This window comes from Onychostruthus taczanowskii, unplaced genomic scaffold, assembly GCF_017590055.1.
Source record: "Onychostruthus taczanowskii isolate IOZ18803 unplaced genomic scaffold, ASM1759005v1 scaffold30, whole genome shotgun sequence".
NCBI lineage: Eukaryota > Metazoa > Chordata > Aves > Passeriformes > Passeridae > Onychostruthus > Onychostruthus taczanowskii.
Window position 1 is genome coordinate 8,099,478 of NW_024500350.1, and position 21,134 is coordinate 8,120,611.

The following is a 21,134-nucleotide window of genomic DNA, read 5'->3' on the forward strand; positions in this document are numbered from 1 at the left end:
CCAGGACTCGCCGAACGGGGACTTTGTCCCCAGCCGCTCGTTATTTGCTTCTAAAATCTCATTATTTACATCCAAAATGCGGCAGTGCCGGGACGGAGCCGTTTGCCCGGCTCAGCCCTTGAGGAGATTTTGCTTTGGTTTTTGGTGTGGCTCTGCTCCACGCAAATCCTGCCGGCGTGGGGGTTCTCAAGGCAGGTTTGGTTTCCAAAGCTTCCAGCCCTGTTTCCATCCTTGCCTGTGCTGTGCTGCCAGGCCCAGGGCTCGGCGCTGCCGTGCAGCTGCCACCCACCAGCACCGGGAGAGGAATTAAAGGGGGGAACAAACCAGATTCTGGATTTCACGGCTTTGTGGATTTGGTCCATGTGGCAGCAGTTCCTGCCTGTGTGGCAGCGTGGCAGCCTATGCCAGCCTGGCTCCCTGGGGGTGGCTTGTGCCAGTGAGGAGCTGGGGGAAGCAGTTTGTAGGGCATGTTGGCACCTCAGCTGGAGCAGGACAGGAGATGCCTGGGCGCTCTGGTGCTGCTGAGGAGAGCATCTCCTCCTGGTCCTGCATTCCCTGGAAATGCACGGTTGGAAGCTGGGCCATTCCTGGTGGCATGGAACAGTGACAGCAGTGTCAGCTGGGGTGGAGGTGCCACAGGGATGTGCCAGTGCAGCTGCCCGTGTTTGGGCTTCACCTGCTGGATTTGGCTTGTCCCAACATCTGTGTCAGGGATGTCAGAGTCAGCTCTGCCAGGGATTCCTTCCCTTCCAGGTGCTGGGGGCTCTGGGCACTCTGGGGGAGGGTCCCAGCCCCCCAGCCTCGTGGTTCCCATCTTTCTTCACCCGTTCCCAGGCCAGGCCTGGAGATGTTCCTGCCCAGAGAGCTGGAGCCACCAGCACGGCACGACCCAGCGCTGCCTGCCCCAGCGTGCCCCCCACATCTCCTGGGCTTCCAGGGAGAAATGGGTGCCCACTCCCTGCCCTGGGGAGTTGAGGAAAGGGGAGGGCAAGGCATTCCCCCAACCCTGTGTTTTTGGGTCCCCCGGCACCTGCTGCCATCCAATGCCCCAGTGACACTCAGTGACAGCAGCATGGCAAGTGTTGGTGCTCTGGGTCCGGTGCCTCCAGCTGCTCCTGGCACAAGGATGGGAGAGGACTTGGGGGACCGTGGTGGCAAAGGGGCTGTAGCAGGCAGAAGGACCCTGGCAACCAAACCAGGGCCAGGCAGGCTCTGGCACTTACCAGGCCATGCAGGGGGGAAGGTGCTGTTGGGACTGGACACACTGAGGGGATTTGGGGCAGGGCAGCAGGAGCTCCTCGGCTGGGAGGTGACAGTGGTGGCAGCACCGTGCCCGGTGTCCTGTCTTGCCACATGTTTCCCACTGGGGGTTGGCACTCTGGGCTGGAGGACAGCAGGAGCTGGGCACACAGGCAGGAGGTGACTCCCAGTGCCCACAGGGATGCCGGGGGCAGGCAGCGTGGGGTGGCATGTGGCAAGCCCCCTGTCCTGGCACAGGGAATGACATTGGCACAGCACAACAGGGCAGCCAGGCCCCACCTGGCTCAGTGAGGGGACAGAGCCAGGATCCTCTTCCCTGAGGGTGCCACTTTGCTCCCCCTTCTCCTGTCCCTCCCTCCTGCCCCACGCACACGGGCGGGTGTGTTCTGGAACGCTGACACCGATCCCTGTCAAAGCCAATTAGCAGAAATTAATATGCCGGGGTTGAAAGGGCCCCGCGCTGCCGGGGGGAGCGGGGCTGTGACTCACGGGCTCCCTGCTGGGACACCCTGTGCCAGGGCAGCCCGTGGCTCTGCCCTCCCTGGCACCGCGTCCTCCCGGCCGGGGCAGGGCTCCAGTGCCCGCCTTGCCATGCGCCTCGAGCCCAGCCTTGGCACCCTGGTGACAGCAGGGGATGTGGGGCAGCAATGGCACTGCCAGCGTGGTGCCAGGTGCGGGTTAAGCCAAGGGGTCCACACCCAGCAGGGGTCTGTGTTTAGTGTCTGTAGTCAGGCAGCATCCCAGGTTTTGCCTCGGTGTGACGTCACCTCCTCACCATCCCACTGCTGGGCTGGAAAATCCCAGGATTTGGGTCAGAGGGGCACTTGGGCTGCTCTGGTGCCATGGCTGAGCCTGCTCCCGCCCTGTGCTGCTGCACTGATCCGGCAAGTGAAGAGGGACTGGGCCCACTGCCAGGCGTGGTGGCACAGTGGGATCCAGGGGTGGTGGCACGGTGGCATGGTGGGATCAGCGGTGGTGGCACGGTGAGATCCAGGGGTGGTGGCACAGTGGCATGGTGGGATGCAGGGGTAGTGGCACGGTGGCATGGTGGGATGCAGGTGTGGTGGCACGGTGGGATCCAGGGGTGGTGGGATGCAGGGATCATGGTCCTGGCCATGCACTGCTGCCACTCCAGGGCTGGGCTTGGCTCCTGCCCCAGCAAGTGGTCCCTCACATCCCCAGTGGGAATTTACTCCCAGGGGTGGGCTGAGCCAGAGGGACCCCGCGGCGCCGTGTCACAGGGCTGGAGGGTGACAGGGCTGGCCCGGAGAGGAGCTGCTCTGTGCTGACTCAGCGTGCCCACTGGCAGGAAAATAAATCTCCTGGGGGCATTAATCCCCCTGACAGCCAGGGAAGCACCATCGGAGCAGGGCGCAGCCGTCTCAGCGCTGCCACTGCCATCGTTGCCATCGGCCGAGCTCCGAGAGCCGGCCCAGGCCCTGATGACTGGGGACACTGAGAGTACACTGAGTATCCTGGGATGCTCCAGAGCTGGCACCGGGCTCGTGGTGGAGCTCAGGACCAGCCAAGGGACAGTGAGTATGTGGGGATTGTGGATTTGGGAGGGCTGAGCACTGGAGGAATGGGAATTTCCCAGGATTTGTCACAGAACCACTGTCCCACAGCCCAGACTGTTGGGGGGATCCCATTTCCTACCCCTTCCCCTCTGGAGCCGTGCCCATGTCCTCCCTGCAGCCTGGTGCCAGCAGCGGGGTTAACGCCGTTTGTTTTAATTACTGGAGCGAAGGAAAATTCCAGTGTGGGCAAAGGCAGTAAGTGGAACAGCACTGCCCTGGCTGGGCAGGGCATCCACCAGCTCCCAGGCTCCCGTCCCAGCTGTGCCAGGGTGTCCTGCTGCCAGGCCACCATGTCAGCCACCATTTTCACCTTTCCAAAACACCTCTGTGGTTGTGTGCTGCTCACCCGTGCCCTGTGCCCACTCTCAGCCATCCCTGTGGCAAAGGAGGGATTTTCCAGCCGCCCTGGTCTGTGTGTTCCCGTGCCTGCAGGTGATTTGGGCACCACGGACTGACCCGAGGGTGGACGTGGGGCAGGGAGGTGCCAGGCACTCCCAGCTCCGTGTCCTGAGCATCCTCGATGCCGAGCCCTGCCCGGGGCTGGGGCGGTGGGATCTGGGCTGTGCTGGGGGCAGAGCCAGACCCCGAGCCTGGGCTCCTTCCTGTGCCACGGGGCACCTCTCACCCCCCAGGGCCTCCCCCTGCTCGGGCCGTGCTCCGGAGCCAGAGCTGCTCGTTTCATAACGGGCTGAGCGTTTTGGATATAAATAGGGCGCCCTGCTCGCGCTGCTGCTCCCGCTGTTACGTAAAGGCCCTGGGCTCTGCGAGCCTCGGCTGGCCAGTGCCATGTGCCTGGCACTGCCCCGGCCCTGCCCCCAGCCCTGCCCCCGGCACGGCGATCCCGGACACCGAGGGATCCCTCCCGGGGGGATGGATGCTCCCGGACACCGAGGGATCCCTCCCGGGGGGATGGATGCTCCCGGACACCGGGGGATCCCTCCCGGGGGGATGGATGCTCCCGGACACCGAGGGATCCCTCCCGGGGGATGGATGCTCCCGGACACGGAGGGCTCTCCCAGTCCCTCAGGACAGGGGTTTTGCCTGGGCAGTGTGGGATGGGCTGCACAGCCCCCACTCAGCGCTCACTTGGAACAACAAGCACAAGAGCTCAGTTTAAATAATCAATTCGAGCTTGTTTTGCGTGCTTTTTATAATATTCTCTTTTTTATTGCAATATATTATTATAATATTAATAATTCTATAATCCAGATAGACTATATAATTATATATAAAAACACAATATATGTAATTCCGTGTATAATTCTATATGTAATTCCATGCACAATGCTAATATCCTATATATAATAATAGTATATTATTACTATATATTATTATAATATAGAGTATTATTAGAATTACATTATAATAATTATATTACCATAATAATATTACTATTATTTTCTGTGGAAACAGAGGGAATTGTTGGCTCTTGGCTCTGCATCAGGGCGGGCTTTGATGGAGTAACTTGATTTTTTGTCCCTAATCAGGCTGACACGCGTGGTGTGTGCGCAGCAATGCCGGAGCCCGGCCTGTCCCTAGCACAGTCCTTGTTTTTATTTTGTTGCTTCAGAAAATGATGGATGATTTTCTGTTATTTTCCACCTATTTATTTTTTGCTGCTGTTTCAGCCCTAGATGGTAAAACCAGAATGAAAGGGCAGAATCAATCCTTTTGGTGAAATACGCCACGTTAAAAGATACAGAAGGAGAAGGGATTAGCCCGGCGTGCCTGGAATTCACAATTAACTGATCTATTAATCACCAGAGAGGCTGCTCGAATGGCTCTGGCTTTTCCTGGTGGGAAAAGGTCTCCAGCAATGGGGATAAAGGGTGCTGCTGCTCCTGCTTTTGGGGAGGGAATGCCTGGATCCCGCAGCAGCCTGCTGGAGCAGGCTCTGGGTACCACGGCGAGGGGTGCCAGGATCCTGAGCATCCCAGGGGAGGATGCTGTGGGTACCAGCTCCGTGCCAGGCTCCTGGCTGGCACCGTGGCTACTGCCAGCCCCAACCCTGCTCCATGGTTGCTCCCATGCCAGGGGCTTCCAGACTCAGGGCACAGGCCACAGGGTGGTTCCTGCTGGTGCCTCAGTTTCCCCTGGAGCTGCAAAGTCCACAGGCCCAGCCTGCTCAGAGCCCAAATGGCAGCGGGGGTTTTGTGTGTGTGGCTGAGCAGAGCGTGTCCTGCGGGCTGTGAAATTACTTCCCTGGAAGCTGCCCATGGGCACGGGGATTAGCAGGATGCCAGGGAGAGTGGATGGGGCTGGGATGGGAGCAAGCAGCCCGTGGCTGGAGGGGCTGAGGGACGTGAGTGTTTGATCCTGCCCAAATCCCATCCCAATCCTGCCCCAGTCCTGCCCTGCTTCTGTCCAAATCCTGCCCCATTTCCTGCCCCAATCTTGCGTTGTTTCCTACTCATATCCTGCCCTTCTCCCTGCCCAAACCCAACCTTTCCCAGCAGGATCTGGCATATTTCCAGGCTGGAATCCACGGTGGGCGGCGAGAGGGAAGGGTGATGTATGGACCATGCTCCCAAGGTGCCAGAGCAGAGCATCCATCCCCTCCTGGATGACCCTGCGAGCCCTCCCAGGGCAGCTGGGAATCACCAGTGGGGAAACTGAGGCACAGGCTGTCCTGCGGTAGGTGCTGCGGCGAGGGGCGCGGCGGCAGCGGGGTCGGGGGGTGCCGTGCCCCGTGCCCGGAGCCTGGGGCAGCGCCTGTGCCCGGCCGGGAGCCCCGAGTGCCGCCGGCTCTGCGGGAGCCCCGGCTCGGCCCTTCCGCACACGTCAGCCGCCGCTGGCCGGGCGGGCTCCGCCGGGATCGCCGGGATCGCCGGGCGGCCGCAGCATCCCCGGCCGGCCCGGCGGCCGCGGCAGCCCCGGGGACGTGAGTCAGCAGCGGCGGCGAGAGGGCGGCCACGCTGCGGGCGGAGCGGCACCGGCCCCGCACCGGGACAGCCCGGCCTTGCCCGGCCCCGCTCGGAGCCGGCCGAGGGACCGCGACCTCGCTGGGTGGGCGACGCAACAGGCGGGGGGACAGCGCGGGCGGGGCCGGGCCGGCCGCGGGTGCGCCGTGCCTTCCGTGGGGTGGGAGGGGACTGCTGCACCCCACTGCACCCCACTGCACCCTGCTGCACCCCATTACACTCCATTGCATCCCACTGCACCCCACTGCACCCTGCTGCACCCCATTACACTCCATTGCATCCCACTGCACCCCACTGCATCCCACTGCACCCCATTGCACCTCACTGCACCCTGCTGCACCCCACTGCACCCCGTTGTACCTCACTGCACCCCATTGTACCTCACTGCACCCCATTGCACCTCACTGCACCCTGCTGCACCTCACTGCACCCCATTACACCCCGCTGCACCCCATTGTACTCTGCTGCACCCCATTACACTCCATTGCACCCCACTGCATCCCACTGCACCCCGCTGCACCCCATTACACCCCGCTGCACCTCACGGCATTTGGCACCCCCCTTTTCCCCCGTGTCCCTTCTGCTCCCGTTTGCCAGGGCTGGGTGTGAGGCCGTGGCGGGTGTCCCTGGAGCTGTGGCCTGTCTGCTGCCACCGCGCCATGGCCACCAGCCCCCAGCAGTCCCCTGCCGCGGGGCTGGCCGGGTGAGGGCGGTGATCCCTGGCTCCGGGGTCGCTGGTGGTGCTGGGTGGAGGGGCTGCGAGTGCCGCTGCAGTTCTGGGGGATGCACGGAGCTGGCCGTTCTCAGCCTGTGCTGAGGAAGGCCAGGGGAGGGCATGGCTTCGGTACCAGGGGAACCTCCCTCCTGCTGGCAGAGTGGGAGGCAGAGCCTGGGAAAGGAGGGCAGGATGTGCTGGGGGCCCTGGTTTCTCTTGAGAGTCCTGGGGTGCTTCAGGCTGCACTCAGCCAGCCCTGTGCCCCGGTGTCCCTTGTGTCCTGGTGTCCCTCATGTCCTGGTGCTCCCTGAACTCCAGTGCTCCAGCAGCTGCTGCTGCAGGTGCATCCGACCTGGATTTGGGATAATTTGGCATTTGAGATGATGCCACACTTCCCATCACCGTGGCTGTGGGCACCGGGAGGGAAGGTGCCAGTAGGCCATGGCAGTGGTGGTGCCCTTGCCCATGACCTGGTCATGGCTCCCAGGTCTCTGGTTGTGCAGGTGGGGAAACAGAGGCAGGACCAGCTGGATCTCACTGGCCTGTTGTCTTCTTTGGGAACCTCCAGTTCCCGAGCAGAGGGGTAGCTCAGCTGACGGTCCCCTCGGACGGGCTCCTGTCCCCATGCTCTGCTCCCCGTTGCCGTTCAAAGGCTCTTTTCAGTGAGTCATTTTCTCTTTTGCTGTCCCACTATCCAGGGAAAATGGTGACGTTGGCGGTACAAAGTGTGTTCACCATGGAAACCAGCTGAAAGGGGGGGCACGCAGCCCCCCGCTCCTCCCAGGTTCGGCTTTGCATCCCGAGCCTCAGAAGATGGCTCTGGAGCTCCTTCCCGGCTCTCTGGCATGGCTGGGCTGTGCCAAGGCCCGTGGGGCCACGCCGGGAGCCAGGGTGCCCTGTGCCCCCCCCCGTGTGGTGCTGGGCAGTGCCTGGGGAGCAGCGAGTGCTGCCAGTGCCCACCAGGGCAGCAGAAACTTCCCCAGCCCTGGTGCCCTTGAGGTGCCAGTCTCAAGGACACAGGGGAGCCCGCTCTGGAGCTCCGGAGCAGGGCAGTGTGGCCAGGGCACAGGGACAGGGATGCTCGTGAGCCATGTGCAGGAGCCACGTGTGTGCCACGAGCATCCCTGGCACCGGCTTGGTGACCCAGGGGGCACCATGGCACTGGCAGGGGTCTGTGCCAGGCTCATGGCTGAGCACAGGGCACCGGTCCCAGCCGGGCACCGCGGAGCTGTGGGGTCTCCGGTGACCGGCTCCGCTGGCAGTGCCATGACCTTCCGGCTGCTCCCACCACAACGGCGCCGGTTGTTAGGGCAGGCTCCGGGCAGAATAGTAATGTGGCAGCTGCAGCTGGCAGCGGGGCCTGCTGGGGATGGGCAGCTGTGACACAGCCACCTCCACTGCCACCGTGTGCCCTGCCACCCCATGGGGCACCGCACAGCTGGAGTGGGGTGGCAGGTGCTGGGATTTGGGGTGTGCTGGTGCCCCGAGGATGCGGTGCCCAGCCAGTGCAGCCGTGTCCCTTCCCCATGCCCCGTGACCCTTCCCTGGTGCCCCCAGCCCTGACCACCTCGTGTCCCCACAGACGGCACCCCCCTTAGTGAGCTCTCCTGGTCCTCCTCGCTGGCTGTTGTGGCTGTTTCCTTCTCGGGGCTCTTCACCTTCATCTTCCTCATGTTGGCCTGTCTGTGCTGCAAGAAGGGGGACATTGGCTTCAAGGTGAGCTGAGGGGCCGGGAGGGGTTCCCAGGCCAGGGTGGGGGGCTCTTCCCAGGGACTCAGCGAGGGATGGAGGTGTCTGGAGGCTCCTGGTGCAGAATTCTCCACCCCAGTGCCAGGGCTGGATGTGTCCTAGCTCAGGATAGCAGCGCTTGGAGGGAGAGGTTCAGCCCCTCGCGGCCTGCTGGGGCTGCGAGGCTCAGCACACTGGGGGTTGGATCCTGGATCCCATCTCCACAGAGCGTGGATCTGTGGGATTCAGGATCCTTGGGGTCGTATCCTGACCCATCCGTGCTCCCGGCTCCGTGCGGGGCCAGGCCACGCCACGGTTAAGGGCCCGGTCCCACCCGCACGCCCCCGAGGGTGGGAGGCACCCTGACCTCACAGGCACAGAATGTGCCGAGAAAACGCTTTTTCCCTAATTGCTGAGATTTTTGTGGAGGCTTGTGGCGCCCGCGGCGGGAGGGGGTCAGGCTGGGGGGGACACGCCGGGTGTTGTGTAACGTCCCACACCGCCGGAGCACCTCGCCGTGCCGGGGGGGACAGTGACCCCCTGGTGCCCCCGCACTCGTATTTATGTGCGAGCGGCGGGGCCGGTGTCCGCGCATGGCCGGCGGCGGCACATGGCACACGGTGCGGTGCTGGGGGTGTCGGCAGCGCCATGAGGCACAGCCTGGCACGGCGAGATGCTCACCGTCGCCTACCTGCTCGCCCGGGCGGCTTTTGGGAGCCGGGGGCTGCCGGGGTGGCACAGACAGGTAATGGGATGGCTGGTGGGGAGGGTGTGCCTTCTCCGAGTGCGGGCAGGGTTGTGTGCAGGGAGGGGGGATTTTTGGGCCCCCATGAGCCTGTTGGGGCAGAGGGGTGTGTGGGGCACTAGAGCAGTGGGGAGCCCGTGGGGTCAGTTGTCTGTACTCGGTGTGTCACCCCCCTGCACCCTGAACCAGGAGTTTGAGAACGCCGAGGGGGACGACTACGTGACAGAGCTGTCGGCCCAGGGCTCGCCTGCCCCCCAGCATGGCCCCGAGGTCTATGTCCTGCCCCTCACCAAGGTGTCCCTGCCCATGGCCAAGCAGCCGGGGCGTTCAGGTAAGCCTGGGCAGGGCAGGACCCCTGCATGCCACGGCTGGGGTCTCATCACTGGGCACGGGGTGACGTGGGGATGCTGGGTGTCCCCTGCCGTGGAGGGACAGCTCCAGCAGAGCCCTAGCAAGGGACAGGCAGCCGAGGTCCCTGGGGAGCGCTGCAGGGTCCCCCTGTGTGAGGGTCCCTTGTCCCTGCCTCCACACACTTGTGTGTCCCAGCCCAGGGGAGCAGCACCGGGGTGGGACAGGACACGGCCACCCTGAACAGCGACTTCCACGAGTCCTGGTCCCATGTAAACAAGGCCCTGAGTAGGAGAGGAATGTGGGGGGCGCCTGGTTGTGCCCCCTCCCACCCCATGTCACTCCCTGCCCAAAGAATGGCCACAGTGGGGGGGGGGCAGAAAGGACCAACAATGGCCCCATTGCTGCCTGCCCTTGGCACGGGCTCCCGAGGGGCCGGACTGTGCCGGGGGGGCCGGGAAGGGGCTAAATGCCAGCGCTGTGCTGGGCTCAGCTCTGCACACCCTGCGGAGGAGAAGGGGCAGGGAGCCAGCTCTGCTGCCATCCTGCTCGGGGACACTGATACCCCACGTCCCCCAATCGTGGGAGGATGCCTGGAGACGAGGAAGCCTGGGATGCAGGATTCCTGGGGATGGATGCTCCGGAGCATCCTGGGGTGGCAGAAGGCCTGGCACCAGGTGGCACGGTGAGGACAGCAGGGCTTGGCTGGGACTGGTGGGGAGCACAGGCAGATGGGCAGGGGGATGTGTGGGCAGGGGGACACGCGGGCAGCTGGATGGGCTCTGTTACAGTGCAGCTCCTCAAGTCGGCGGACCTGGGGCGGCAGAGCCTGCTGTACCTGAAGGAGATCGGGCATGGCTGGTTTGGCAAGGTGAGCCCAGGGCCAGGGACCCCTGGACACCCCACCCCGGTGGGATGTGGGGCTCCGGCTGTGCCAGGTGGGTTTGGGGTGTGGATGGAGGAATGAGTCTGTCCCTCACACCAGGTGTTCCTGGGGGAGGTGAACTCGGGCATCAGCAGCACCCAGGTGGTGGTGAAGGAGCTGAAGGCTAGTGCCAGTGTGCAGGACCAGATGCAGTTCCTGGAAGAAGCACAGCCCTACAGGTACCTTTGGGGTCACTCCACAGTGCTGGCAGCGAGGATGCTGTGGCATGGGGGCAGATCCACTCCGTGCCACCTTCAGCTGCCGGGCAGAGCCGTGGCTGCCCCTTGCTCTGGGGCATCACAGTTCTGTCCCTACATTGTGGCAGGACCGGGGCTGTGAGGGGCCACAGCCATGCCACGGGGCAGCAGTGAAGTCATGGGCAGAGCTGGGCCAAGCAGGGGGGGCACAGGGCTGCTCCTGCCCCAGCACAGCTGAACAAATGTCCCTTTGTGACACATCCCGGGCGCTGGGACGCGCTGGTACCCGCTCCCGGCAGCCCCTGTGGCAGCCCCGGTGCAGGCAGGACGATGGCTCCTGGGGGACTGCTGCCATTCCCCTGGCACAGGAAGGGTGATGGTTCTGGGGGGCTGCCACCGCCCCTCCCACACCAGTCCTGGCACAGGCAGGGCGGCGGTGCACAAATGCCCTCGTTGCTGTGCCCACGCAGAGCCCTCCAGCACACCAACCTGCTGCAGTGCCTGGCCCAGTGCGCCGAGGTCACCCCGTACCTGCTGGTGATGGAGTTCTGCCCGCTGGTGAGTCCCTGTGCCCGCTGCCCCTGGTGCCCCCTGGGCGCTGGGCACGAGGGTGACAGTGCCATTGCCCGCAGGGTGACCTGAAGGGGTACCTGCGGAGCTGCCGGGGGGCCGAGGCCATGACCCCGGACCTGCTGACCCTGCAGAGGATGGCGTGCGAGGTGGCCTGCGGCGTCCTGCACCTGCACAGGAACAACTACATCCACAGGTAGGCTGTCCTGCAGTCCGGGGGGAGCTGGGGAGCAGTGCGGGGTCTGCACGGGGGTGGGTTCCCGAGGTGCCAGTGCTCCTGCTCCACCACTGCTCCTCCTGCCCAACAATATCCTGGTGCTGAGTGAGTTGCAGATGGAGACTCCAGCATCAGTGATTTTGTTGAGGAGGGGGCGTGCTGCCGTCGGGGGCCACCGGAGTGTCCCCACCCAAGCCTGGCTCTGCAGGTGGGTCCCCACGAGGGTACTCGAGCTGTGGGAGGGGGACATGGGGCCCCCAGAGGGACTGCCTTAGGGCAGTGCAGCCTCGGTGGTCCCTGCTGCAGCAGGGGTCCTGCCTGTGCCCGGCTGCATGACCCGCCCAGAGCCGGGGCAGCCGCCCGGGAGCCCGGCCCCGTGCCAGGGCTCACGTTGCCCGGGAACAGCCGCCTTCTGCTTGGCTCGGCGTGTGACGGATGGACGGACGGACAGCGGCGCAGCTGGGGCCGGGCAGGCATTCCTGCTGTGCACTGAGAGCCGCGTTACGGGCACGCCCGGAGCCGGGCGGGGAACGGCCCCGCCGCCGCACGGCCGCCCCAGCCGGGTTCCCGGTGGGTGCTCCCCGAGCTCTCGGTGCCGGTGACAGCTCCGGCTTTGCTTGGCAGCGACCTGGCCCTGCGGAACTGCCTCCTCACCGCCGACCTCACCGTGAAGATCGGGGACTACGGGCTCTCGCACTGCAAGTACAAAGTAAGGCTGGTTGGAGGGAAGAGGGGGCTGGGGCTGCGCGCTGGGATCCCGCGGTACCCCCACGCACAGCCACCCTGGCACAGACCCCACTGAGCCTTCCCCCACCCTCACGCACACATCTCCCCTTCCCCAGCAGTGTTGGGGCACCCCTGTGTTTGCTGGGGTTCAGGGGGGTTCAGACCACTCTGTGAGGGACCTTTAGTGCCACCCGGTGTGCCCTGGCACCCACCCAATGGGGTGACACTGCCTGGGCTGGTCCAGACATGCCCCTCTCCCAGGCACAGGACCCTGCAGGCAGCTGCCAGCACAGCCCGGGGTTGCCCACCTGTCCATTTGCGTCTCTGTCCTTCTCCAGTTTGCCCACAGCTCCTGCAGAGCTGGGACTGCCGAACTGGGGGGGCTTGGGTGGGGGAGCAGAGGGGCAGAGCGGGGGAGGAGGGGAGGCAACAGGGGACAGTAGGTGCCAGGAGCAGTGTAGGACAGGCCGGGGGCAGATGTGGGGGAACAAGGGGCATAGGGGGCAGCGATGGTGGGGGGGTGGCAGTGCAGCGGTGTGGCCGGTCCCTGACGCCATGGATTGACGTTCTCTTCTCGTACTGACCCTGCACACTTGGCAGGATGACTACTTCGTGACGGCCGACCAGCTGTGGGTGCCGCTGCGCTGGATCGCGCCCGAGCTCATCGATGAGGTGCACGGCAACCTGCTCGTGGTGGACCAGACCAAGGCCAGCAACGTCTGGTGAGCGGCTCTGGGGGGCACAGGGGGCTGCAGCCTCACGGGATGCATCGGGGTGGTTTTGGGGTCGACAGTCCGGGGCAGGGTGGGGTCTCCCTGCACCCCCAGCATGGCGCCATGCCCGCAGGTCGCTGGGCGTCACCATCTGGGAGCTGTTTGAGCTGGGCAGCCAGCCCTACGACCACTACTCTGACCGCCAAGTGCTGGCCTACGCCATCAAGGAGCAGCAGCTGAAGCTGCCCAAGCCCCAGCTGAAGCTGTCGCTGTCGGAGCGCTGGTGAGGAGCCCGAGGTGCCCCCTTCCCCTGCCCCGTGGCACGGGCGGGGGCCGGGCTGACGCTGGCCGCTCCCCATGGCAGGTACGAGGTGATGCAGTTCTGCTGGCTGCAGCCCGAGCAGCGTCCCACGGCCGAGGAGGTGCACCTGCTGCTGTCCTACCTGTGCGCCAAGGGGGCCACGGAGGCCGAGGAGGACTTCGAGAAGCGCTGGAATTCCATGAAGCCCAACGGCAGCGCCAGCGGCAGCCACCACGGCCCCGAGCTCTCGTCCTTCCCGCTGCTGGAGCAGTTCTCGGCCGACGGGTTCCCCTCGGACGGAGACGACATCCTCACCGTCATGGAGACCAGCCATGGCCTCAACTTCGAGTATAAGTGGGAGCACACCAAGACTGAGCACTTCCAGGCCCCCCTGGGGTCCCTGAGCCCCAGCAGCGCCGCCCGCTACCACGACCTCTATTACCCGGCCACGACGGCAGGGCTCAGCCTGGGGGTGTCCCCATCCTGCTACGAGTGCAAGGCGTCCGGCTGCCCCGGGGTGCCGGCGCCCGGTGTGGTGCCCATCCTGGGCGCCCACAGCCCCTCTCTGGGGAGCGAGTACTACATCCGCATCGAGGGTCCCGGCGAGGGCAGCGCCGAGCTGGACTACGCCATGTGCACCTACAGCCCTGTGGGCGAGCGGGGGGCCCTGCGGCCCCCGGCCTGCTGGAGAGCCCAGGGCGGCCGCAGCGGCGGCACCTACGACTCGGAGTCGGGCAGCCCCACAGTGTCCCTGAGCATGGAGCCGCTACTGGGCCACGCACCCGCGGCCGAGGGCTCCTGGGAGTGCGCCGAGTACTACCCCTACCCCTGCCCCGGGCAGGAGCCGCGGGGCTACGAGCCGTCCCCCAGCCACGGGGCCGAGGGGTACCTGCTGGAGGAGGAGCCCCCCCAGCCGGGCAGCCAGGACTGGCCCGTCCCCGCCTTTCAGTCCGGTGTCTTTGCCGACCCGCTGGGCGTCTCGCCGTCGGGGAACTGCGCCTACAGCCCCCCGGGGTACGGGGGCACAGCGGGCCCGAGCGGGGCCCCGCCGGACTGCGTGGCGCTGGAGCTGGGCGAGGAGAGCCCCCCCAGCGCCCCCCACCCCGCCGGTGCCAGCCCCCCGCCTCAGCGCCACCCGTGGGCCTCCAACAGCTCCTCCAACAACAACATCGGCAGCGGCAGCCCCCGCGAGCCCCCGGCCGGCGACAGCTGGTGCTACCGCCGCATGATCACCTTCCGCGGGCTCATGGCCAAGCCGCTGGGCACGGTGCCCCGCGGCCAGCCCCAGCTCGGGGGGTCCCCGCCGGGACGCGACTTCCTCCGCCCGCGGCAGGATCAGCCCCCCGCCATGGCCGGCGGCTCCTCCTCCCCGTGCCGCTCGCCCTCCCCGCGGCGGCAGGCCTGGCACGGCCGTGACTCATCACCCTGCGGGCCCGCGCAGCCCGGCACGCTGGCGGAGAGCCCCGCCGCGCCCTGGGGCCCCGCCGCAGCCCCGCCACCTGCGCCGGGGGCCCCGCGCGATGCCCACCCTGAGGAGAGCTCGGCCGGGGACAGCCCTGCCCGCAGCCCGCTGCCCCCCGCCGCCGCGGGGCCGGGGGAAGCCGCCTCCCCCACGGCTGGCACGGCCGCCCCGAGCCCCGGCCCCCCCGGCGAGCCCGGCGCGGACGGCGCCCAGCCCACAGCGGAGCCCGCCGAGGCGCCCGCGGAGGCCGTGGCCGAGAGCGGCGCCTGTGCCGCCAGCGACGCCGACCGGACGCCGGACAAGACCTTCTCCAGCAGCAGCTTCCCCAGCGTGGACGAGGGCAGCGACGAGGACACGGCCGAGCTGACCTCCGGCGTCTTCACCGACTTCTCCGGGGAATACACGGAGCGGGCGGAGGCGGCCCCGGCGCTCAGGTCCCTGCAGAAGCAGGTGGGGACGCCGGACTCGCTGGAGTCGCTGGACATCCCCTCCACGGCCAGCTCCTGCGAGGTGCTCAGCCCCGGCGCCTTCGTGCCCGCCGGCCAGGCCCGGGCCCTCGACAGCGGCTACGACACCGAGAACAACGAGTCCCCCGAGTTCGTGCTCAAAGAGCCCCACGAGTCCCGAGAGCCCGAGGCCTTCAGCCAGCTGGGCAAGCCTCCCCCGGGGCTGCCGGGGGGCGAGGGCGAGGCTGCGGCCCCCGAAACGCGGCTGCCCAGCGGCCCGGGGGCCGAGCTGGCCGGCCTGGCCGAGAAGAGCCCCTACCGCGACTCTGCCTATTTCTCCGACTGCGACGCCGAGGCCGAGCGTGGCCACAAGGACGAGGGGGACAGCGATGGGTCCCGCACCCCGGAGGCAGAGGAGGGTCCCCGCTCCCCTTTGCAGGACATAGGGCGAGGAGAGGACCCGCTGCACCCGCCGGGGGCACCCGGCAGCCCCCCGGCAGCGCCTAGCGTCGCGGTGCCCACGCCAGCAGCTGTGGCTTTGGAGGGGGACTGGGTGGCGACAGGGGCCGGGAGCTCACTGGAGCAGGTGCCTGGCACCGAGCAGAGCCCCGCTGGCACGGGGCTGGTGCCGGGCAGTCCCCCACGCCCTGACACAGACACCTGTCCCCCCGGCTCTGTGACCCCCAAGACTTTCCTCTTGACCCCGGTGCCAGTGAGCCCTGGGGAGCCATCAGCTGTTGGAGGGGCCTGCGTGTCCGAGGGCGTCCCTGGACTTGGGGGGGCCACAGCGGGGGACAAACAGACTGTGACCCCCGCGCTGGGTCTTGGGGAGCGGGGGCTGTCCCTGGAGGGCACCAGGGCGGGCGATGCGCCGGGGGGTCCCAGCACTCTGGTCCCCGGGGGCGAATCACTGCCGAGTCTCTCCCCGGCCCCGGCTGCCCCCGAGCGCCGTGAGGAGCCAGAGGAGGAGGAGGAGGACACAGAAGACAGCGACGAGTCGGATGAGGAGCTACGCTGCTACAACATCCAGGAGCAGAGCGAGGAGAGCGAGGAGGAGCCGGCGGCCGTGCCCATCGTGGTGGCCGAGAGCCAGAGCGGCCGGAACCTGCGCAGCCTCCTCAAGATGCCCAGCCTGCTGTCCGAGTCCTTCTGCGAGGACCTGGAGCGCAAGAAAAAGGCCGTCTCCTTCTACGACGATGTGACCATCTACCTCTTCGACCAGGTGGGTGCCCTGGGAGACAGAGCCAGCTACTGGGAATGGCTCCATGCCATTTTAGTGGTAGGAGCTGCCTCCAGCCAAGCCCCCACTGAGGTTTCTTCCTGTTTCCCCATCCTCAGGAAAGCCCCACGCGGGAGCTGGCTGAGCAGAGCTTTCCAGAGCCCACCCTGCCTTCGGGGCAGCCCCCCTCGCCTTCGGGGCAGCCCCCTGCCAGTGGCAGCCCCCCCAGCCCCACGGACAGGCTCGGAGCTTCCGATGACTCTTCAGACGGCAACGCCTCGGAAGAGAGTAAGAGACTAGGAGCTCGTGGGGCTGGTGATTGTGGGGTGGTGGCAGCAGTTATGGGATCGTGAAGAGGCAATTATAGGGTCATGGGGACAGCAGTTATGGCATGATGGAGGGCCACTTATGGGGTGATGGGGTTAGAGGTTGTGGGGCTCACAGTGGGCTCGGCCCCCTCACTTTGTATCCCAGGCGGTGGCTTTGAGTGGGATGACGACTTCCCACTGATGCCAGTGAAGCAGTCCCTGGTGGCCTCGCTGCCGGGGACGCCAGCAGAGCCCCCCGCGGCCATGCCCGCCCTGGTGCCGGCGCAGAAACAGGTGCTGCCCATCCAGTTCTCCCGGTTCACGGTCTCACCTGCCCCGGTGTCCCGGTTCTCCATCACCCACGTCTCCGACTCAGACATGGACTCCATAGGAGGTGAGTCCCCCTCGGGATGCTGCTCTGTGGGTGCCCAGAGCAGCCGTGTCCCAGTGCCATCCACGCTGTGAACCACGGGACACCGTGTCCCTGTGTCCCATGGGGACGCTCGCCCCTGCGAAGGGCTGGATGTCCCGTGGGGGTACGGGATCCTCTCATGGCTCTCTCTGCTCGTTGCAGGCAGCAGCGAAGACGGTGACCGGGAGTGAGCCTGCCGGGACACAGCCGGCATTGCCCTGGCACCGGGGCGGCGCGGGCCGGCGGGGCCGGCGCGGGGGCCGCCCGTGGGCTCCCAGATCCCGCTCGGCAGTTTTTAGGCAGATTTTATCGCAAGGAACTCGTTTGCTGCTTCGAGTGGGAGCGGGGCCGGCGCGGCCCCCGCGGGGCCAGGCGGTGGGTGACGGTGACGCCGTGCGCGTGTGCGGGTGGCTGTGAGCGTGCGTGTAAAATAGACACTTATATATATATATATACATATATATATATAAATTATAGCGTTTCAAGGGTAGTGCCCTGACCTTGCTAACATTTGCGGAGTGTCCTCCCCAGTGAAGTTCCCCCTTGGCTTCTTGCCTACATGTGCTCCCCGAGGCAGTTTGTCCCCACACCCCTTCTCCCCCGGGCTGTCCCCCTCCCTGTGCCCTGTGCTCAGTCTTGCACCTTGTGGCAGCTTGGCTGTCCCACAGCGGCCCCATGGCTGCCCCAGAGGCACTCCACAACATTCCTGACCAAGGGGCCACTGGCTGCTGCCAGTCTGGATGTCACGTCCTGTGCCAGGGGTGCCACCAGCTACCCAGAGTTGTCCCCATGGCTTTGGAGCTCCCCTCCCTTGGTTTGCAGGGATCAGTCCCAGCTGGGGACCCTGAGGACTGCTGGGACCCTTGCCCATTGTAGTGGGGAGCTGGTTGTGGAGGGAGTATCCCCCACCAGGACCCGCCAACCTGACTATTTTTGTATTTAAACAAAATTATTAAAAAAGCCCAACCCCAACCCCACCCCAAAACCAAAACTTGCTGTTGACTGAACCCCCACATTGATGCGATTTTAAGTTATTGCTGCCAAAGAGACTTATTGGGGAGGGGGGGGAGGGGGGCGCGCTCGTGGTTCTTTGTTCTGTTTTGGGTTTTGTTTGTTTCTTTCTTTGTTTTGTTTTTATTCTAAAATTCATTCGAGGCTTAGGATAATTGTGCAATTCCAGCTTCCGGAAGGAAATAGAAGTAAGCGGAGCTGAGCGAAACCTTGAATTCAGGGCTGGTTCCTTTTGGGCTCTATAGACCAAACCCTGAGGTGAGAAATGTCCCCCCTGAGCCCCTGCCCCTGTCCTGGCTCCTGTGTAGAGGGATGAGGGACACTGCACAGACAGCATCCACGTGGGATGGGGCTGGTGCCAGGGATTCTGCTCCATGCCACAGAGTGATCCCACCCTGGCCTGGACACAGCTCTGGCACCAGGACCCATGGGATGAGCCTGTCCCCAGTCCAGCCTGGCACCAGTGCTGGCAGAGGTGTCCCCATACTCACCCACCCTTCTCCCATCCTCTCCCATAGCCAGCCCAGCCTGGAGCTGTGTCCCAGCTGGAGTGCCCTCGGTGCTCAGGGTGCTTTTGTGGGGGCCAGGGGGTGTTCCCCAGCCCAGGACCCTGGGGGACCCCAACATCAGCCCCAGGGTGGTCATGCCACCCCATACCCCCACTGCTGGTTCCTCCTCCCTACTATGCAGTTAGTGCTTATTTGTTTTATTTGAGCCCCCACCTGGCCTGTAACATCCCACCCCAATTCTCCCAAGCTTTTTTCCTTATCCTTTACAACAGGGGGGTCACCCCCTTCCCTGACCAGGGCTGCAGCACCCAGGGCTGCTGCCCACGCAGGACTGGGATGCTTCCAGGATTCCCTTCCCTCAGTACCCACCCTACTACCCCCTGATCCCCCCTTCCCTGCACCCCCCAACACTGGATGGGGTTTGCTCAGCCCCTGGCACCCAGGGGTGCTGGTGCAGCCCCCACCCCACACCCCAGGTTTGGTCTATGGCGCCGCAGGTCCCGGCCCCGGAGGGCGGATAAGGACAGAGCTGTGGCTTAGGTAACTTTTTTAATAGAAAGGCTCTTCTTACATGGTCTATTTTCTCAATACGGGTCATAATTGCTGTATTTTTTATCAGTGCTGATTTCCATACAGCTCCCAGCATGTGTGTCAAATCTCATCGGGCCAATAATAAAGTTTTTAAAATATCTTAAGTTGTTTCCTGCCCCGATCATTGCCCAGCACCCAGGATGGAGCCAGCTCAGGAGGGCCCTGGCCACGCTCCAGGGCCAGGCAGGAGTCTCTGGCCAGGGGAAGTGCTGCAGGAGGGAGGGCTGGGGGAGGTTAAATTGCTCATAAATTACGTTTTCTCATAAAAAATTATTGCAGGTTACGTCTTACAGGTGCCACCGAGCCAGGAGGTGCAGCGAAGCCCCCGGGGGCTGGCTGGAGCCAGGGTGGCAGCTTGGGGGGCCCAGGGGACAGCCCCTGGCACAGGGATGGAAGAGGACACTGCAGTGGCCAAGGGGACCCCAGGCCTGTCCCCAACTCAGGCTGTGACCACCAGCCGTCCCACCCTCTGCCCCACCCCACAGCAGAGCCCTTTCCCTCACCCCTGCCCCATCCACCCCCCACCCATCTGCTCCAGCCCTGGGAGAGGAAGAGGAGCCACATCATGGAGCTGGGAACCCTCGTGCAGAGCCGGAGCCTGGGCAGTCACAGGAGAAGCTGTTGTCCTGCAGCGGAGCTGGAAAACCCATCAGAGGGGACACAGGAGAGATGAGCCACCACGTCCCATTGGGACCGAGCTCCCTGGGCTGTGCCCTGCCCAGTGCCCAGCCCAGAGCCCAGCCAAGCAGCCACTGCCCGGGCTGTGGGGACCAGGACATGCTGCACCAGTGAGCAGAAAGTGCAAAAGGAGAAATACAACGGAAAAAGCAAAAACTCTGGATTCAAGCCCTCACCCATGGGAGACACAGTTCCTGCCTGGAAACTCTCTTTTTTCTCCCTGTTTTTGAGCAAGGATGTGACCCTGGTCACTCAGGAGCTGCGGGAAGGGCTGTGGGAGCCTCCTTACTCGTGGGCACCCCCAGCAGTAAGCTTAGCAAGTGTGTGTATATATATTTACATATATTTATCTCTATCTATCTCTCTCTCTCATGCAGCCCTAGGAATAGAGGAAGAGCAATCAGCCAAGCAAGAGGTCTGGATGAGAGCTCCTGTCTGCAGGGAGCAGGGGCACCCCAAGGTTCACTCACACACTGCCCTCTCCTCCACAAGTGGTTTTTTCCTAGCTTATATTTTACAGCAGTACCGTGATTCCCCACAGTATCCCGAGCCCTGGCACAGCAGGAGCTCTGGGACCGGAGCTGACCCCGTCCCAGCGGGGGCTGCAGTGCTGGCACCCACTGCCCTGTCCCAGCCCGGAGCATGGCCTGGGCACCCGGGGTCTGGTGGGAGCCTGGGCGCTGCCTGTGCCACCCACCATGCCTTGGCTTGCACGAGGTGTCCCGGTGTCCTGCCTGGCCTGGGGGTCCCTCCTGTCTGGGCAGGGAGAGCAGGGGCACCGTGTCCTCTCTGCCTTGCTGCCCCTTTGGAGCACTGTGAGCCCACGCAGAGTTGTTCTCCAGCTGAGCCCAGTTCCCCACCCGCAGCAAGCTGCTGCTGGGCCTGGGAGCCACCCCGGCTCTGGAACACGCTGCCCTAACTCCAGGAAGTGCCACCACACTCAGCACAGGCACAGGACAGGTGACATGGCAGCGCTGTGACCCCCTGCCACCGAGGGAGTCTAGAGAAGAGAGAACTAGGGCACTAGCTTGAGCCTTTGGCTTTCAAAGCAGCAGGATTAATAATTTCGGCCTAGAAATGGAGTCCTGGGAAGCTGGACATGCAGCAGCGAGGAGGAGGATGAGGAGGGTGAGGAGGTGGCGAGTGCCACGCGGGCGCCAGCGCTCCCGGATCAGCTGATGAGCGGGGCCGAGCGGTCGTTTGTCACCGTTGGCTTCAGCTGGACGTTGGCAAAAGGGTTCCTGTGCAGGAAGAGGAAGGAAGAGTTAACAGGGTGTGGAGGCCTGGAGAGGACAGGGCACCGGCACAGCGAGCGGTGACTGGCAAGACCCCGGGACCAGCAGCATTTGGGAAGGACTTAAACTGGAAAAGCTCTGCCTTGTGGAGCCCCCATCCAAGCTGCCCCCATCCTCAGCTGCCCCCACAACTCTGCTCCTCTCCCAGCTAAGCTGCGGTGGGTCAGAGATGAGCCAAGCGCAGCTGCAGGGGGATGTTCTCCTACCTCACTCTCCTTCAGCCTAAAGCTGGGGATGCCACTGGGAGCCAGGGCTGATGA

At 64.7% G+C, this 21,134-nt stretch overlaps 2 protein-coding genes across 9 annotated transcripts in view; one reads left to right on the plus strand and one right to left on the minus strand.

The window, feature by feature from the left end:
• The first annotated feature begins 5,755 nt into the window (after positions 1–5,755).
• AATK (apoptosis associated tyrosine kinase) lies at positions 5,756–19,293 on the plus strand. 6 transcript variants are annotated; one of them, XM_041409041.1, is made up of 14 exons: positions 5,756–5,843; positions 8,056–8,189; positions 9,136–9,277; positions 10,086–10,165; positions 10,280–10,398; positions 10,887–10,974; positions 11,049–11,182; positions 11,828–11,912; positions 12,530–12,651; positions 12,776–12,925; positions 13,007–16,073; positions 16,190–16,358; positions 16,545–16,772; positions 16,953–18,454. In XM_041409041.1, the coding sequence occupies exons 2-14, from the start codon at positions 8,145–8,147 to the stop codon at positions 16,979–16,981; spliced, it is 4,458 nt and encodes a 1,485-aa protein (XP_041264975.1). In that variant the 5' UTR covers positions 5,756–5,843; positions 8,056–8,144; the 3' UTR covers positions 16,982–18,454. The 6 variants fall into 6 exon arrangements, 3 of the variants coding, with proteins under 3 accessions (XP_041264975.1, XP_041264974.1, XP_041264973.1); XR_005953007.1 differs by lacking the exons at positions 5,756–5,843; positions 8,056–8,189 and adding an exon at positions 19,181–19,293 and having other exon boundaries at positions 8,957–9,277; positions 16,953–17,165; positions 17,971–18,059; XM_041409040.1 differs by lacking the exons at positions 5,756–5,843; positions 8,056–8,189 and adding an exon at positions 8,629–8,946.
• Positions 18,847–21,134, minus strand: part of BAIAP2 (BAR/IMD domain containing adaptor protein 2) — a 38,283-nt gene continuing 35,995 nt past the window's right edge. For all 3 annotated transcript variants that reach the window (XM_041409077.1, XM_041409074.1, XM_041409076.1), the window contains one exon: positions 18,847–20,820. In XM_041409077.1, the coding sequence (XP_041265011.1) occupies positions 20,751–20,820 (70 nt within the window). In that variant the 3' untranslated portion in view covers positions 18,847–20,750. The remainder of the gene's footprint in view (positions 20,821–21,134) is intronic.

Excerpts from the sequence above, each read along its gene's own strand:
- AATK (XM_041409039.1), top strand. The coding sequence starts at position 9,031 with ATGAGCCTGTTGGGGCAGAGGGGTGTGTGGGGCACTAGAGCAGTGGGG. Across the intron at positions 11,183-11,827 it reads AGGAACAACTACATCCACAG|CGACCTGGCCCTGCGGAACT; the intron begins GTAGGCTGTCCT and ends TTTGCTTGGCAG. Across the intron at positions 12,652-12,775 it reads ACCAAGGCCAGCAACGTCTG|GTCGCTGGGCGTCACCATCT; the intron begins GTGAGCGGCTCT and ends CCATGCCCGCAG.